Source organism: Apodemus sylvaticus, chromosome 8 (genome assembly GCF_947179515.1).
Source record: "Apodemus sylvaticus chromosome 8, mApoSyl1.1, whole genome shotgun sequence".
Taxonomy (NCBI): domain Eukaryota; kingdom Metazoa; phylum Chordata; class Mammalia; order Rodentia; family Muridae; genus Apodemus; species Apodemus sylvaticus.
The window spans coordinates 88,124,254-88,142,230 of record NC_067479.1 but is presented as its reverse complement, the minus strand read 5'-3'; the positions used below and the strand labels follow the sequence as shown (position 1 = coordinate 88,142,230).

General features: G+C 51.1%; 1 protein-coding gene across 3 annotated transcripts in view; it reads left to right on the top strand.

Moving 5' to 3' along the window:
• Dlg5 (discs large MAGUK scaffold protein 5) overlaps positions 1-17,977 on the top strand; it is a 106,103-nt gene that overhangs the window by 75,565 nt on the left and 12,561 nt on the right. For all 3 annotated transcript variants that reach the window (XM_052189884.1, XM_052189882.1, XM_052189883.1), the window contains 13 exons: positions 3,030-3,122; positions 4,605-5,624; positions 6,336-6,459; positions 6,799-6,943; positions 8,137-8,249; positions 8,821-8,910; positions 9,115-9,265; positions 12,885-13,047; positions 13,232-13,365; positions 13,946-14,095; positions 15,023-15,206; positions 16,141-16,289; positions 16,981-17,151. In XM_052189884.1, the coding sequence (XP_052045844.1) occupies positions 3,030-3,122; positions 4,605-5,624; positions 6,336-6,459; positions 6,799-6,943; positions 8,137-8,249; positions 8,821-8,910; positions 9,115-9,265; positions 12,885-13,047; positions 13,232-13,365; positions 13,946-14,095; positions 15,023-15,206; positions 16,141-16,289; positions 16,981-17,151 (2,687 nt within the window). The remainder of the gene's footprint in view (positions 1-3,029; positions 3,123-4,604; positions 5,625-6,335; positions 6,460-6,798; positions 6,944-8,136; positions 8,250-8,820; positions 8,911-9,114; positions 9,266-12,884; positions 13,048-13,231; positions 13,366-13,945; positions 14,096-15,022; positions 15,207-16,140; positions 16,290-16,980; positions 17,152-17,977) is intronic.

The following is a 17,977-nucleotide window of genomic DNA, read 5'->3' as shown; positions in this document are numbered from 1 at the left end:
AAATTACCAACATAAATCCTGTTTGCTATAAAATGGTCACATGGTTTAAAAAAACCCACGTAGAGCAAAAGTAGTCGTTCCTGTTGTGTTTTGAATCCACTCCTAGAGATCTGCCCCACATGGAAGGCGCTCCAGCCCAGACCTCTAGTGCTGAAGTAAGACTCTATAGATATATATAGGGTTCTGGCTTTGTGTTTAAACACATCAGTGGGCTCTGCGGTTTGCCTTCTGCCTCGTGGGTGCTCTCTAAGTCAGTCTTCACTAACGGTACCTACCTCACCAGGCTTGATTATGCACACGGAAAACTGCCTCCTCTCGATGATGACGTATAGTCATCATCACCATCTGTGTTGTCCCAGGTCCCACAGTGAGCCTCACCCGTAGTACAGCAGTTTCCAGACCCTAATCTCAGCACTAGATGAGAAATGTCGAACATTTGCTGAATATCAGGGCTTGCATATGTCAGTCTTCAGACCAACCCGCTGATGCGGGAAGCACATTGTGCCTTTCTGTGGCACACATGTAAAATTCCAGTTCGGTGCAAGGCAGTAGTGACAGCCTGCCATCCTGTTCTGGAGCCATCTGTGGACTCCCATGGTTAACAGTGTACTGTCTTTCCTCCCAGCACTGCCCCAAGCATGCCGTCTCTGCTTGTACTGTATTGTATAGCTCTGTTTTACAGCTCATTTGGAACTGCAACATCCTCATTTGTTCACCCTGCCTTTTCCTTTTGACCTCATGACCTAGAGAAATTCATGTCTAGGAGTTCCTTCTAATTTGATACACTTAATCATTTCCTCCTGCAGTTCCTTCTAGATTGATATAATTAATCAGTCGGTGGTATTGGGATGGTACCTCGGGTGTAGACTGTCATGTGTGCTAGGCAAGCTGTCTGTATACAGAGCACATCTTCAGCCCCCATGTGGGTCCTCAGGGATGTCAGCTTATGTTACTGGCCAGCCAGTCCAGTGTGGGCATCTTTACATCTATAAACAGTGCTCAATGGCAACCAGTAACCTCTCCTGTCAGCCTCACCAGAACTTGATGGAGAGAGCTCATCACTGCATACCCCTGCCAGTGTTCCTCGGGTTTGAGGAGAGCCAGTGCTTAAAACCAGCATGGTCATATGGAAAGCTCTTGACACTGGTACCAGGTACCAGAAAATGCACATCAATTGCCCTTCCCAACATAATCATATTCCCTAGATACTTTCTTTTTAGTTTTTGTGTGTGGAGGTGGCAGTGTGTGTCTTTGTATGGGTACATGTATCTGCAGGTGTGTGTATGCATGTGTTCCAGAACATGTGGAGGTCAGAGGTCACCCTTGAGAGTTGCTCCTCAAGAATCATCTATCCTTTTCTTGTTTTTGAATTGTTTTTTAAATATCATACGCAGCATTGTGAAGGCACAAAGGATCTCTGATGCCATAAAAACTTGGCATGTCTTGTTGAGCATTGTGATAAGACGACACATTATGATAGTACAACCGAGAGGTGTTATATAGCATTGTGGCCGCGTACTGTGAAAACGCAGTAGAGCCCTCTGATATCACGGTGGAGCTGTAATGTCACTTGCAGTGTTGTGACAGCATCATGGAACATTGTGATGCCACTTTGGAGCAATGTGATGTTCCAGTGGAGCAGTGACAACACTATGAACCACTCGAAACAATGTAGAAGGTAAAGTGATTTACAAACAGTGATGTGAAGGTTAGCATTTAGTATTTCGTTGGCACACAGGAGCATTGTGATGTCACACACTGGAGCTATGATGTCACAACATGATGTCTTGGCACATTTGCCCATTTGGATATGGCTGTGTATTGTGCAAGACTTTTAAAAAAAAATCTTTTACTTATTCACTGATGGTTTCAGACATGTATACAATCTATCTTCATTCCCCACCCCTGCTTCCCCCGACAACTACCGCCCACATCTGCCATGTCATGTTCAGATGACAGGACTTCACAGCATTGCTCCCTAGCCTCCCCCTTAAATTCTGTCTCCTCTTTCCATGTTCTGAGACTCGGGTAGTTGGTATAGATGATCAATTTAAGGCTGATCACTCAGTAGCTGTTTATTCTCTCCACTTTGGTCAGCTGTGAGTCAATACATTACCCAGTATCTACTGCAGAAAGAGGCTTCACCAGCTAAGGTTGAAAGCAGCATAAAGCCATAGATGTAAACATAAGTATTTAGAAGGTAGTCAGACAACGTGACCATTTAGTAAAACAACAGACCCTCAGAGCCATGAGCTTTGAGCAGGTTTACGATCTCAGGCTTGGATTCCCTTCTCTGGAGCTGACCTCACATTCAATCAGAAAGCATTTAGTAATCCTTCAGACACACAGAACTGTTTCTTTATCATACAGGTTCCCCTTCTGTGCCCTCTTTATAGTTCTCCTCCTGCACACACAGTCTGTCACCCTGGCGGTCAAGTTGACCTATGAATGACACCATACAGTATGTGACTCCATCGAGGCTGTATCTACTCAACACCACCCTATGACAGCCTCCAAGTGTTCTGGGTCCCAACAGTTAGTTCTTTCCATTAGCAGGTGTTTCCGTGGCTTGGGTGTACCACACACAGGCATTCATCACATGATGTGCTTTCTTTAGAGAAAGTTTGACCGTGTCTGTGAGAGAGGAGGACAGATTCCAGGAGAGGGAGTTGAGTCTTTCTCTTTGATAATGGCAGCGCTTCATTTCATGTGGTGCTTTCTGTGTCACAACAGTTTCTCCTTTCCATTCTCCACCCCCCTCCGGGAGGCAGATATAATTCATGAAGGAGTGGACTGGTAGCACACAGTAGGATGTCTCCCCGGGGTCCCTGTTCCACTTGCTTCAGAAGATACTTGTCTATGTCCAGGTGTTGCTGGGGAGGGTCCTGCTTTCCTTCTCTAATCCCTGAGTTTGGCTCCTTACATAAAGAGCCCTAGGATTGGCAGGTGGGCCCAGCCCCTGGCCTGGCAGCCTGGGACCACTGAGGCCACCCCATCAGTAGGCCTGACAACTCTCTCTCTGGCCCTAGATCAACGGTATTGCACTGGACAATAAGTCTCTGAATGAATGTGAATCTCTGCTGCGCAGCTGTCAAGACTCCTTGACCCTCTCCCTCCTGAAGGTGGGCACTGGGCACTTCAGCTACGGCTGGGAGGGTGAGAAGAAGCCTCAGCTTCGTGCTCCTCAGCTGTTTCTAAAGGGTGCCAGGAACTTTGGGGGGGGGGCTATATTGATTTCCAAATGCAGGGGGTAGGAAAACTGACTGGATATAGGTTGAAAAACAATACTGTTAAGAACAGCTGGGCACATTTCAACGGGGACTGGACATTCTGATGGCCCTAGAGATAGGTAGGTTCCTTAGGTCTGGCACCGACCTTGGAATTTAGTGGAGAATGGTCATCTGTGATGGTTCACTCAGAAGATCTTAGCTGAGGAAATACCAAGATATATGGACCTTTCCAGTGCTCTTCATGTCAGCATTGGTGAATATGATAAAGGCTATCTGGTAAAATGGTTGAATCTGGTGGGTGGGTATGTGGGCACTCATACTGCTATATCAGTTCTCCTACACAGTTGGAAAGGTTAGCAATAGAAATTTAGAAACATGAGTCTGTCCGTTTCACTGTGAGATGTTTTCTAAGTTACTCTTTTAAACTGATGGATGTTTGGGGACTGTTTTAGGTCTACAGAGCATCTGGGCTGGCAGGCAGGCTGCTCTTATGTGTTCCTTTGCAAGGGTCTTCCAGCCTAGGCTTCTCCTGGTATTGACACCTTGCATTTGCACGGTCCATTTGGCATAGATGATGAGTCGTCACTGCTGCCTAGCTTAACGGGTTCCCTGGTGATGCTGTATATTGGGTGGGTTTGGACCAGTGGTTCTCAATGTTCCTGATGCTGCGGCTCTTTAATACAGTCCTCATATCGGGGTGAAGAAATTATTTTCCTTGCTACTTTATAACTTCATTGCTGTAGTTTTGCTATTGTTATGGATTATAAGGTAAATCCCACAGGTTGAGAACCACTGGTTTGGACACGTGTACACTAACACGTGGTCATCAGTAAAGTATTCCACAGGTAACTTCACTGCCGTGAAAGTCTCCTGAGTCCTGCTAGGTCGTTTCCATTTTTCTTTTTGCTACCAAGAACCATCAATCCAGATGTCTGCCTTTCCTAGAACACCATCTAGTTGGATCCTTTTCATATATGCTTACTCATTTACCAATGGTTGTTTCTGGGTCTTTTTGTGATGTGAGAGCGCTCCTCTTAGCCCTGGTTAGTTTTCTGTTGCCTGGGTTACCATGAATAATTTACCTTTATGCTTACTGATTCGTACGCAGTGCGCAGGTTGGCTGCAGATGAGTGCTCAAAGCCAAGAGGATTATTGCTCTTATGAGTTTTGCCTAGCCATGCTCATCAGAAAACTTCACTGTTAGACTCTAATATGCACATTCATCTGTATGTACCTGTTGTCTGTCTGTCTGTCTCTGCTGAGGAGCTGTGGCCGTTCTTTTCCACTGCTCCATTCTGGGCATGGTTTCCAATGGCAGTTAAGTAACCACATCTCCCCTCCTCTCTCTCTTGCCCCTCTGTACCCCTGGCTCAGGTGTTTCCCCAGAGCTCCTCATGGAGTGGCCAGAACATCTTTGAAAATATCAAGGACTCAGATAGGATGCTGAGTTGCCGAGCCCACGGCCCAGAGGTCCAGGCACATAACAAGAGGAACTTATTACAGCACAATAACTCCACGCAGACGGACATTTTCTACCCAGATCGGCTGGAGGATAGGAAGGACCTGGGTCACTCTGGGGGCAGCAGTTCCTTTCTGCACAAGCCCTTCTCTGGAGCCTCCTCTCCAGCCTCCCCTCAGGCCTGTCCTAGCGCCTCTGAGCGCAGTCTGAACTCATTTCGCTCTGATACCTCGGCAGAACGTGGCTATGGGCTGGTGGACGTGCAGAGCCAGCGGCCACTGCTGTCTTTTGAGACTGAGGTAGGCCCCTGTGGGGCAGTAGAGGCTCCCCTAGACAAGATGGATCCTGAGGGCTCCCATAGCGGTGGGACCTGGCCCAAGGCTGTGCTTGGCTCCACCTCAGGGCCTGAAAAGCTCTCTGTGTACAAGAAACCCAAGCAAAGGAAGTCCATCTTTGACCCAAATACTTTCAAGCGCCCACAGACGCCCCCCAAAATAGACTACCTGCTTCCAGGCCCTGGCCTTACTCACTCCCCTCAGCCCTCCAAGAGGGTAGGGTCTCTGACGCCCCCAAAGCCCCCCAGGAGAAGTGACTCTATCAAGTTCCAACACAGGCTGGAGACCAGTTCTGAGTCAGAAGCCACTTTGGTGGGCAGCTCGCCTTCCACAAGCCCTCCCAGTGCCCCGCCCCCCAGCATGGACCCCGGCGAGCCCATGCAAGCTTCACCTCCTCGGAAGGCCAGGGTCCGCATTGCCTCCAGCTACCACGCTGAAGGGGACGGAGACGCCTCCTGCCTGCCCGCCAAGAAGCCCTGTGATGAAGACCTCACCTCCCAGAAAGTGGACGAGCTGGGGCAGAAGCGGCGCCGGCCCAAGTCTGCCCCCAGTTTTCGGCCCAAGATCTCTCCAGTAGTGATCCCTGCTCAGTGCCTGGAGGTAGAGGTTGGGCTGGGGCGGAAGCAGTGGGGGTGGAGCCTGCAAGGCAGCCCCCACAGTTTCCCAGGCCTGTACAGGGCTGGTGCCTTTGGTGGCGGTGTGAGCCTTCAGGAGTGCATAGGGCGGCAGGTGGATGCCAGTGAGCACCAGTCCCCTCTAGGAGATGGGAAAGGGTCACGGGACATGCATGGCAGTGGGACACGGCCCCAGGAGAACACTTATCCGAACATAGTGTTTGGCTTGCTTTCCACAGAAGTTTTTGAGCTTGTTAAAAAACAAACAAATAAACAAATAGAAAACCAATAGCTAAGTGACAGAATTGCCCCAGAACATCTGGGGAGATGAATGGTCTACCTGAGGCTGGTAGTTGGGCAGAGCAGCTGCGAGTGCTCGTTTCAGGAAGGGAGAGGGCTTCCTTTGAGCAGGGCACAGCGCACGCTGCTCGCTGCACATCCAGTCTCTGACATGCCTTCCCACCCACCATCCCACAATCTGTTTATTTGAAAGACAAGATTCTTTCTCTGCATTTGCCTTCTGATGGGTCTGGAGAGGAAACCCTTTGTCTGCGTAGGTGGCAGCGTGAGGGCAGTGTCTCCTCGCACTGGTCGGTCTCTCCTCAGCCTGAGTGGGAAGAGCTGGTGCACAGGCAGAAGGCAGCCTCCGATCCTGCTGAGTGGCCACTCTCTGCAGCAGACACCTTTCATTCTGCAGGGACAGGAGTGTGTTCCAGCCAGCGCAGAGCTCTCCCCAGAGGGTCAGGAATGGTCCCCGTACTCACCAGGGCACGCTAGCCGGCATGGCAACCCTCTATTCTACCCCAACCGGCCATCTGTGGGTAAGCTGCTAGGACAGGAGCTGGGAACAGGGTTATTCTGGGCTCACGGGGAAGTCTAGTCTGTGAAAAGAGGGGATATTGTCACACATATTCAGCCCGTAATTGTGGTTGTTGGTCCCGTCTCTGTGAGATGTGTTCTTGGCTCCTTGTGAGGGTCAGTCCTCTCTGACGGTTGGGGAAAGCCCAGAGGTCAAAGCCATGCAGCAAATTCGGTGGCTAAAAGTCTCACCTAGAATCCTTTTCCTTGAAGATGGCGACTGTTGGGTGTTTGTGGGAGGGTGTGGGCCAGTCCAGCACTGGCTGTTCTGGAACCACTGTTCTGACCTGACTCATTTCTAGGCACTGTTCCCCGGAGTGTGACTCCCAGCACCACTGTGAGCTCCATTCTGAGGAACCCCATTTACACTGTGCGCAGCCACAGGGTGGTTCCCTGTGGCTCTCCGCCTGTGCCCCGTGATGCTGGTTCCCAGAGCTTGTCTCCCAGGTATGTCAAGGCACCTATGCTATCCTGAGTACCAGCTGTCCAGCCTCCTGGTTGGAGAGCTATTCACATAGAGGCCTGTGAACAGAGGAGCCTCTTGGCTAGCTAGGAAAGGGCTGAGGAGGCAGAGCAGGGCTTAGAGGATGCTGAGTGAGCTCACGCTGGGATTCAAAGAAACCTGAAATTAAGAAACATGTGTGAAGGGGCTCAGGATCCCCCTAGTCATTTGTTTGGCCATTTTTTTTTTTTAATGAGCACCTACTATGCCCTAGTGGTTGTTCTGGTTTTGAGGTCAGACAGTGGTAAACTTGAAAGACAGCTTTCTACTCATGTGGAAGACAGACAGATTGTGGTGATAAGTGGCCCTGAGACAGTGAAACAGGGTGACAGCTGTGCTGTGACTGGAAAAGGGTCTCTAGGACAGAGTGGTCGCAGAGGGTACTGTGGCATCCGAGCAGCTGTTGTGATCAGAAGAACAGTAATGGTCAGCCATGGGGCCTGGGATGTGGGTCAGTGGTAGAACACGTGCCTGCATTCACAGGGCCCTGGGTTTAATGCCTCAGTGTGAAAACAACAACAACCAACAGTACCAATACAAAAGTTTGGGAGGAGCCTCTGGGAGGAAGCTGCAGGGCTGAGGGCTGGGTGCCTGGGATCATAGGCAGAGTTGCCACAGAGTCAGGAGGAGACCTGGGCAAAGGCATGAACTCTGAAAGACCTACAGGGGAGGCCACGGCAGGGGTTAGGGGGAGTTTTAAGTGGGGGAAGAGATGTTGTCACTACACAGCCTGAACCACTTTGTTGGGACTGACCAGGCCAGTCGGTGTGGATAGTCCCTGGCCGATCCCTGCTAGCCCCAGCTTCCTGGGCATGCTGCCCTGAGGCACGGCCCTGCTGTATCCAGGACCCTCAGTGCACAGCCAGCCTCCCCGCCCACGCCCACTCAAGGCAGAGTCTTGCTCTCCTTGTCCATCTGACCCCAGTATTGGCCCTTGTGTGGTTCCTCTGCGGCTGACAGGTCCTGAATAGATGTTGTCTGTGAGAAGCAACTAGTGCTAGTCTGCTATCCTAGGCCAATAGCAAGGACACCTTTACTCTTCTGTCTAAGGGAGCTCCAGGCCGCTTACTGCGTCTCTCCCTGGTGGTCATGTCTTAGCCCTTCTCCAGGGCCCCTCACCTCTCTGATTCACTCACAGTGTCCAGCATCAGGGACGCCTCAGCCTGGACCTGAGCCACAGGGCCTGCAGTGACTACTCTGAGATGAGAGCCTCCCAGGGTTCCAACTCTCTGCCCTCCAGTGCCCGCCTTGGTAACTACCACTGGTGCCCGAGTTTTGGTATCCAGGACTTTGGGTGGGCTGCCCACGTGACTCCTTTCCCTCCAGAGGCAGAGCTCAGCTCCTTCCCCTGGATGACTGATATCCTGCGAACTGTCCATCTTGTCAATGTTCTCCAAAGCGGGGCCTTTGCCTGCAGGGTCTATGATGGTTGCATGGTTGTTCCAGGTGACTCCTGGTTGGAGTCCTGTTTCCTGACCCTGAGTTAGTCATTCTGGGTGTCCTATGTGGATACATACTTGGGGAAAATGTAACCCAGAGGGGGGTTTCCTGTTGCCTTGTAGCAGGACCCTGGGAGAAGTCGTTAGGGCTTCAGAGAGAAGATAGAACATCCGCTGCAGCAGCTAGGTGACTGTTGCATTTGGGGGCATGTTCTCCTGTTCTGGAATATTCCGGGTCTGCTTCTCTGTAGTCCTCCTCAGATCATGTCCCTCAGGGATAGTCAACAGCCTCTCTGTGTTACTCCACTGCTGAGTGGAGGTGAGGACCCAGGGCTGCGGTATAGTCGCGAGGCCCAACACCTTGTCTCCTCCTGGAACAACAGGGTCTTCCAGTAACCTGCAGTTCAAGGCAGAGCGGATCAAGATCCCATTAACACCAAGATATCCCCGGTCTGTCATGGGCTCTGACAGAGGTAGGAACTGGGCATTCCCTCCTGTGCCTGTCCCCCTGGGTCCCCTTCCAGTCATCTCTGTGGGCTGGTGAAAGGTGACTGAGCCTGTTGTGTGGGGACAGTAAGCAATGACTGACCTAGACAGGGTCCTGTCACAGGGTGAGACCCACACAGCCTGTGTCTAGATGGCAGAGCCAGTCACGCCCACCTCTTCTCTCTTGGCAGGCTCACTGTCACATTCTGAATGTAGCACTCCTCCCCGGTCCCCGCTGAACATCGACGCCCTGTCCTCCTGTAACCAGCCTCAGACCTCAGCCTCCACTCTGCCCAGGATCGCCGTCAACCCCTCTTCCCATGGGGAGCGGAGGAAGGACAGGTGCGTGTCATGGGCACCTGTGGCTGGGGTAACCCAGGGCACTTCCTATCTGCTCCAGTGATGGGGTAGTGCAGAGTGCCTGAGGCCTACTGTAGAAATAGTGGGTGCTGGAGACCTTGTCGATCTGGTGTCGATGGCAGGGACAGAGCAAGGTGGGCTCTTCCCCCCAGGCAGTAACTAAGCAGGATGCTGGAGATGGTCTGATGGTGACAGGGACACCCACGTGCTTGCTGCTTAACTATTTGCCAGGCCCATTTGCAACACTGTTCTAAAAGTCTGGTTGCATGAGTGTTCCTACGATTAAGTCCATTTCACAAGAGTGAGCTGTATCCCAACCATGTGCAGGAGTTACAAACACTGACTGCACTGACCTCACGAGAACAGAACTCATTCTCTTTGACCCCCATGTATAGTTTGCTGCAGTTTTTGGTTCTTTTGCCCTGCCCCAAAGTTTATTTTATTTTATTTTGTTTTGTTTTGTTTTGTTTTGTTTTGTTTTTTATTTTATTTTATTTTATTTTATTTTATTTTATTTTATTTTATTTTACTTTATTTTATTTTATTTTATTTTATTTTTGGAGAAATGAAATGCGCACAGGCAAATGGATCTCGGTGAATTCCAAGATAGCCGAGTAAGACCCTGTCTCAAAAACAAAAACCAAAAATCCCCTAAATCCATAAATAAATAAAATAGGTCATATTTGATTTGAAAATCTCAACCTGTGAGAAAGGAAACTCAGCAAGTATTACCCCGAGAGCCCAGGGGAACAGACACACTAACCCCAGGGCCCTGTCCCAGGGCATCAGCTGGGAGACTAGGGCAGTGTGCAGGGTCCTTTCTGGCTGGCACATGTGAGAATGTGGAGGGATATGCTCAGCTCCAGCTCTGGCTTCTCCAAATGAAGTGTGGCCTCAGAAGTAGAAGGGGCCTTGTCACCAGCACCCTGCTTCAGGAGAGAGCCAGGTAGGTGTGGGTGATCCCTGCCCTGCTGGGGCTCCCAGTAAAGTGTGAGATGAATGACAGGAGGATGGAAGAAGGAGACAGCGGCTGCTCCTCCTCAGATGGCATTGCTCAGTCTTCATGAGGCCCTCCCTCGAAATCTGCCCACGCATAGACACAGACCGGCTTAGTTAGGGTTTCATTGTTGGGAAAAGACACCATGACCAAGGCAACTCTTATAAACATAAAGAAAGGCAAGCATTTAATTGGTGCTGGCTTCCAGGTTCAGAGTTTTAGTCCATTATCATCACAGTGGGAAGCATGATAGCATGCGGGCAGACACACGGTGCTAGAGGAACTGAGAGTTCTATACCTTGACCCAAAGGCAGCCAGGAGGAGATTCTCTTCCATACTGGCCAGAACTTGAGCGCTAGGAAACCTCAAAACCAGCCTAAATAGTGACACATACTTCTATCAACAAGCCACACCTCCTAATGGTGCCATTTCTCATGGGCCAAACATATTTAAACCGCCATACTGACATAACTTAAATAAAAACAAACCCACTGACATAAACATGCATATAGGTCACTAGGAGGTTCTCCCACCCAGAATTTCTCTGTCTTTCCATGTCAGGAAACCCTGATTCATAGGATCATTTGGAAGTTTCTTGGGTGTGTGTCTGTGTGTGTGTGTCTGTGAGTTCGTCTATGTCTATGTCTATCTGTGTCTATGTCTATGTGTCTGTGCCTATGTTTATATTGAGGTATAGGCACATGAGTGCTGGGGTGCCCTTGGAGGTCAGAAGAGGGTATCAGATCCGGTGACACTGGAGCTACAGGTGGTTGTGAGTGGCCCAACATGACTGCTGACAACTGAATCAGGTCCTGAAAGAGCAATACACATTATTAAGAGTGAAGGTAATCTCTCCAGCCCCAGCCTCTTAGCTTTATTGTGACATTATTAGATTTGGTCACCCACTTGTTTTGTTTTTTTGGCTTGTTTTTTTTTTTTTGGAGACAGGGTTTCTCTGTGTAGCCTTGACTGTCCTAGAACTCATTCTGTAGACCAGGCTGGCCTCAGTCTCAGAAATCTGCCTGCCTCTGCCTCCCAAGTGCTGGAATTAAAGGCGTGCGCCACCACACTTACAAGATAAACATACTATGTTAATGTGAACAGAGGGAACTGTAGTCACTGGATGAGGATGGACTTTGCATGGAAACTAGTTCTGCTTCCTCCTTGGTGTGACTCTACTGATCCATCTTTTTAGGCTGGGCTATGAGAATGGTCTTTCATTGGTGTCTGTTTAGAAGGGTCCTTGTGACTACTTGGCACTCTACATGTGCAATGGCAGACCTGACTGCAGAGCTAGAAGGTCGAGGGGAGACCTGTGGAGGGGCGGCTTTGGGAAGTAAAACCACCTGGCAGGGTGTCAGTAAAATGTAAGAAGAATTTCAGGGAGCATGCGTGGTGAGGTGGCTCAGCAGATAAGGCATTTGTTGCCAGGCCTGGCGACCTGAGTTCGATCCTCTGCACCTACGCTGTAGAAGGATAGAACTGACCCCACCCCCACCACAAAAGTTGTCTTATCCCCGAATATGCACATGGCATGCACATCTGTGCGTGCACACACATACACACAAATAAATAAATAAATATAAAGATAAAATATGTTTGTTTTTTTTAACTTAGGGGAAAAAAGCATTTTAGTCACTGCTATTTCGAGACACAGCTGTAGAGACCCAGGCTGAGGTCTTCTGAATGTGTGGGTGTTCTGTTTGGCTCATGGTAGTGACAGGCCTGTCACAACCTGGAACTTTCCATGGGCTCTACAGGGTAATCCCCCCTCCTCAGCCTTTGATGGAGACCAAGAGGCTCTGGGCTGGGCTGGTGAAGCACAGCGAGGGGAGAACGTGGCAGAATCCTGGGTCTTCTGTCTGTTCAAGTGTGTGCTCTTCCCCGAGTATCCCTTCTCTCTAACCTTTACCGATCAATGTGTCTCTTCCACCACAGAATCCTTCTGAGGCTGCCCGTGGCCTTTAGGCCCAGGTCCTCCTCGCTGAGGAGTCTGAGGTTGGCCTGACTTGAGGTTCTCACACCCTTCATGCCCTTGGGTGTGGGAGGCAGCTCCCCGCTAGTAAATGCATGGGCACGTCCTTGCTCCAGTGTCCCTCAGCCCTCTTCTCATGGCTTAAAGCTGCTTCATTTTCATCCTAGGGACCCATAAGTATAAGAACTGGCTATTCCTGTCACTTTGGGAGGGAGAGATTGTATCTGCGGAGCTATCATGGTTCCCCAGTGGGTGTCTGCAGAATCTCCTCCACGGGATATGTATAGTGCTTATCCTGACAGGATCTTTTCATCAAATACAAATGTGTGTGTGTGTGTGTGTGTGTGTGTGTGTGTGTGTGTGTGTGACAGAGAGAGAGAGAGAGAGAGAGAGAGAGAGAGAGAGAGACTTATAGTTCACATGAACCATTCTCTATCTTTTCCGTGTTTGTTTTGCATGCAGATTCAGGAATGTGTGCCTCTGCCCAGAGCTGGTTTGCCATTCTCTGTCACGATCAGAACACCAGGGCTCAGGCCCTCCCTCGCACCGCTGGCTGCATGCTGGACCTCCGCCTCCCCGCTCTCCTGCCTTAGGTCTGAGTCCCTGAAACCTTTGGCTCCTTTTTCCAGGCCTTTCGTGGAAGAGCCACGCCATGTGAAGGTGCAGAAGGGTTCGGAGCCTCTGGGCATCTCCATTGTGAGTGGAGAGAAGGGTGGCATCTATGTCTCCAAGGTGACCATGGGGAGCATCGCCCATCAAGCCGGACTTGAGTATGGGGACCAGTTACTTGAGGTAAGAGGAAGTGCCCCTTCCTTCCTTTCTTCCTTCCTTCCTTCCTTCCTTCCTTCCTTCCTTCCTTCCTTCCTTCCTTCCTTCCTTCCTTCCTCTCTTTCTCCCTACAAAGCGATGCTCCCACGCCCGTGTTCACTGCCTCAGTCACTGCCCTTCGCTGACTCCACCCTGGGCATCTTCCCAGTTCAATGGCATAAACCTGAGGAGTGCCACTGAGCAGCAGGCCCGGCTCATCATTGGACAGCAGTGTGACACCATCACCATCCTGGCCCAGTATAACCCACACATCCACCAGCTCAACAGCCACTCCCGTTCCAGGTGAGCTTCCCCGGGGCTGATGTCCAGGCTGGGGTGGAGAGATGGGTACAACAGGTGAGTACTTACCTGATGCCAGGTCCGAGTTTTTGAGATGGCTCTAGTTAGGGAAGATAAATCACCTTGAATTTGTAGCAAGGGGTATCCAGAGACAGGGTCCTGAAACACTAGAGTATGGATGGCTGGGTTTGAGGGGTTTGGGGGGTGGGGGAGGCTGTAGTAACCAAAGCTGAACTCCTGGCTTGGGATTCATACTCAGTGGTTGACTGTGTGTGAACAAACACTGGACACCTGCCTGTACCTGCCCCTAAATTGTGGGTCCCAGGATAGGCGACAGGAGGGACAGCAGGTCCTGTGCAGAGCCACCAGACATGGATTGGCAGAGAATGAAACAGACAAGAAGGGAGAGTGGCTTTGTGTGTCCTCCAGGCTGGACCCCTTTGGAGAGGGTCCCTCACTGGAGTCAGGACTCGGGGTGTGAAGCCGGGTTCCCTAGCCACTGTCGGTCTCGGCCTGTTGCCAGTGCAAGAGGGGTGGCTCTGGCTGCCTGTGTCATCACGTTCCTCCTGTTTCCCACCCCCAGCTCCCACCTGGACCCTGCTGCCACCCCTCACTCTACTCTCCAGGGCAGCAGTGCTGCGACCCCAGAACATCCCTCTGTCATCGACCCACTGATGGAACAGGATGAAGGCCCTGGCGCCCCGCCAGCCAAGCAGAGCACCTCCAGCTCCAGGTCAGCATAGGCATGCTGAATGCCCATCTGACTCCCCAGCTCCAGTAGCACAGAGCCCGCACCAGGCCTGTCGTTTTCCTCCTCCCTTCCTCCTTCCCCTTCTCTACCTCAGCTGTCTGTCTGTCTGTCTGTCTGTCTGTCTTTCCTACTCCCATTCTGTTTCCAGACATGCCACCTTCATCAGCCCTGGGGCTCTGGCCAGCAGGGGCAGTGCTGATGTATGGCCAGGCCCTGTGCTGGGAGAGGCAGCCATGGCTGAGATCTGTGGCTGACAGAGTTGACAGCTATGGGCATTTCCTGTGAGCAGGCTGGGGCTCTTAGAGAAGCCTGGGAACAGAATGGTATCAGGAGCAGGCTTTTTTTATGGGAGCCAAGTGTCAACCAGTGTCATGCAGATTGGGGCAGTTCTGTGTGGGGACACTCCCACTGGAACTTAGCTGCAGGCTTGTCACCAGGGTTGGGCTCTACCTTCTTATCCTGTTCCGTGTCTGCCTTCCTCACTGTGTTCCCAGCCTCACCTGTGCCTCTTGATGGTGAGAACCTTGCATGAGTTGGCATAGAAACTGCTCCAGTGTGTCACCGAGTGAGCTGCCTCTGAACAGGGAGGCCAGGGCAGGCAAGCTCAGTCCAGGAAGGATGTCTCCTGAGACAGTGAGGGACAGATGGGCCGGAAGCATAGCTCTGTCCCCTCTGGCTTTCTCATTTTCTCTCTGGTTCCTTGCCCTCTTTCTTCTGTCTCTCACAAGGCTCCCCTCAGCCTCTGATTCGGTACTGACCCAACAGAAGAGAGCCCGTGACCAGCTCACCCTTGGCTCTCAGGAAGCCCAGGCCTGTGAAGCAAGCAGGCGGGGCATTGGCCATGACTTTCTCCACTCGGTCCGCCTCTCTCCTTCTACATGTTAAGGACTTCATTTTCCTTCCCAAAAGGATTGTGGGAGATACCAGCAAGAAGACCCCAGATCCCCGAATTGTTTTCATCAAGAAATCCCAGCTGGATCTGGGGGTGCACTTGTGTGGTGGGAACCTGCACGGAGTGTTTGTGGCCGAGGTGGAAGATGACAGTCCTGCCAAGGGTCCTGATGGCCTCGTGCCAGGGGACCTCATCCTTGAGGTGAGTGCTTCCACTGTGTGTGCCAGGCCGTGTTCATGTGTTGTCAGCTTGTGTCCTTTCACATGACACAGGATGTAGAGCTCCCCTTCGCCCAGCAACTTGTCAAGGGAGGTTATTCGTGTCAAAAGCGATGGGTACTACCAAGCCCCTGGGCAGTGAGGTGGGACACTGAAGCATCCCAAGGGCTCAGCCTTGCCTCCGATCTGGGACAGGCAGAGGAGGTGCCAGTCTCATGAGCCCTAGGTCTCTGAGGTGACTAGTGTGGCTTTCTCGCTGCCTGGGGGAGCTAGCACATAGCTGGCTGGCTTAGTTAGAGTTACTATATATAGTTGCTGTGATGAAACACCATGGACAAAGCTACTTTGGGTGGAAAGGATTTATTTCAGTTTACCCTTCCAGATAACAGTCCATCACTGAGGGAGGTCAGGGCAGAGCTCACACAGGGCTAGAAGTGGGAGCTGGTGCAGACAGAGACTGTGGAGGAGTGCTGCCTACTGGCTTGCTCTCTGTGACCTGCACAGCCTGCTTTCTTATAGAACCCAAGTCCAGCAGCCTCACCCAGGTGGGCTGTACCTTTTCCCATCAATCACTAATTAAGAAAATGCTCTTTAGGTTTGCCTACATCCCAGTTTTATGGAAGTATTTCCCCAGCTGGCGTTCCTTCCCCTCAGATGACTCTAGCTTGTGTCAAGTTGATATAAAATAGCCAGCACAGTGCCACAGATACAGTTTCCTAAGCGGAAGTCGAGGTCATCACTGCTAGGTGGTTCTATTCACTCTAGTAGCCATGAAGTCATATAAGGCAGGCGCCCTGGGGAGACCTGTAGCGGGGAGGCAGGCAGAGTCTCAGGCCAGGCACCATCCTGCAACCTTCTGCGTACCCAAGTGATCCCTGCCATTGTCTTTCTGATCCTGGTATCCTGTCCCTGGTCAGTATGGCAACCTGGATATGCGCAGCAGGACTGTGGAGGACGTCTACGTGGAGATGCTGAAACCTAAGGAGAGTATCCGCCTGAAGGTGCAGCACCGCCATGAGGACTTCACCCGGGTCAAGGGCCTGCCTGGCGACAGCTTCTACATCAGGTGCCAGCCTGGGTCAGGGCGCTCTGTGGAAAGTCATAGGGTGACTGAGATGCTACTGCTGCTGCTCCTTCTCCTCCTCCTCCTCCTCCCCCTCCTCCTCCTCCTCCTCCTCCTCCTCCATGGGAGGGATTAAGACTACAGGACTTTTGAGACCTGAAGCCACTTACCTTGTAGGTTGTGTTCCTCCTTCGCTCTCCCTTGAGTGTCTGTCTGCTGTATGCATGGATCCCAGGTGCCCATCCATGGTGCCTATAAGTTATGTGGGTGTCCTGATGTGGGATGGCACCAGGCATCCTCTCTAAATGTTTCGGGGTATCTGTCATGTCCCACAACCTGAGACCATGGAGTCAATGGAAACTTGCATGAGTGATACTCTTCTCACTCTGCAGGTGGAAAGTGACATGTTTTCCTTCCTAGGGAGGTGACAGTTTGCAGGAAACAGTGACGTTGACTTCAGAGACAGGCAGATAGAAAATGTCTGTTTGAAAGGACAGCATGCAGGCAGTCTTTTTCCAGTGGAAATGAGCTCTTAGCATTAGGAAAGGAAAGAGGATTACTCTATCCTGCTCTGTAATGTATGTGAGGGGGCCCCTTTGGGATGCCCCCAAATCCTTTTCTTCCTGATGTCTGGAGGCCATACTGACAGCTGCCAATGGCTTCTTCAACCTGTGTTCTCTATTCCATGGTCCAGGGCCCTATATGACCGTCTGGCAGAGGGGGAGCCTGAACTGAGTTTTAAGAAGGATGACATCCTGTATGTGGATGACACGTTGCCTCAGGGCATGTTTGGCTCCTGGATGGCCTGGCAGCTGGATGAGAATGCCCAGAAGATGCAGCGTGGGCAGATTCCCAGCAAATATGTGTAAGTCTTCTCCATCTCCAGGCAGGGACCACAGGGCAAACCAGTGTGGAGCGGGACCTGCCTCACAGGGGGCCACTCACCTGACTCCTTGGGAGCTGCAACTCCAGCCCATGTGGCCAGATCACTGCCCAGAAAGCTGTTCCTCACAGTAGTCAGTGTACAGAAGTATTACGGCGGATCCAGATGCTTAATCTCTTCTTCCAGTCATGAGGCTAGTTCTTACATCACGTGAGTCTATCCAAGTGACTGAAATGGGAGCCTGTATGTTCACAGTATGTGCAGTCATCTCCACCCTTATTTTATTTACTTACAGGCAGGCAGGCAGGCAGGCACGCGGGCTCGCAGGCACACACACACACACACACACACACACACACACACACAGAGAGAGAGAGAGAGAGAGAGAGAGAGAGAGAGAAAGGGGGAGAGAGAGGAGAGAGAGATTGGATAGGTCCTCATGTAGCCCCGACTGAACTCAAACTTGCTATGTAGACAAGGTGACCTTGAGCTGATTCTCCTGCCTCCATCTCTAAGGCGTACCACTCCTCTCAGTTTGTGTGGTTCCCTGAGAGTGCTAGGCAAGCACTTCACTAACTGGTCACAATCCCAGTTCCTCCAGAGTTAATGTCAAAGTGTGTTCATAACCCCTGACAGAAACCCAGTTAACTGTTACCTGTGTTACCTGGTGACTGTTTTTGGTTGCTGTAACAAAATATTTGAGACGGAGAAATTCACAGGAAAAAGAGGTTTTATTTTTCTCTTGGTTCTGGGGGCTGAATGTGTGAAGTCAGGTGGCCTCATCTGTCCAGCATCTGGCGAAGCCCTT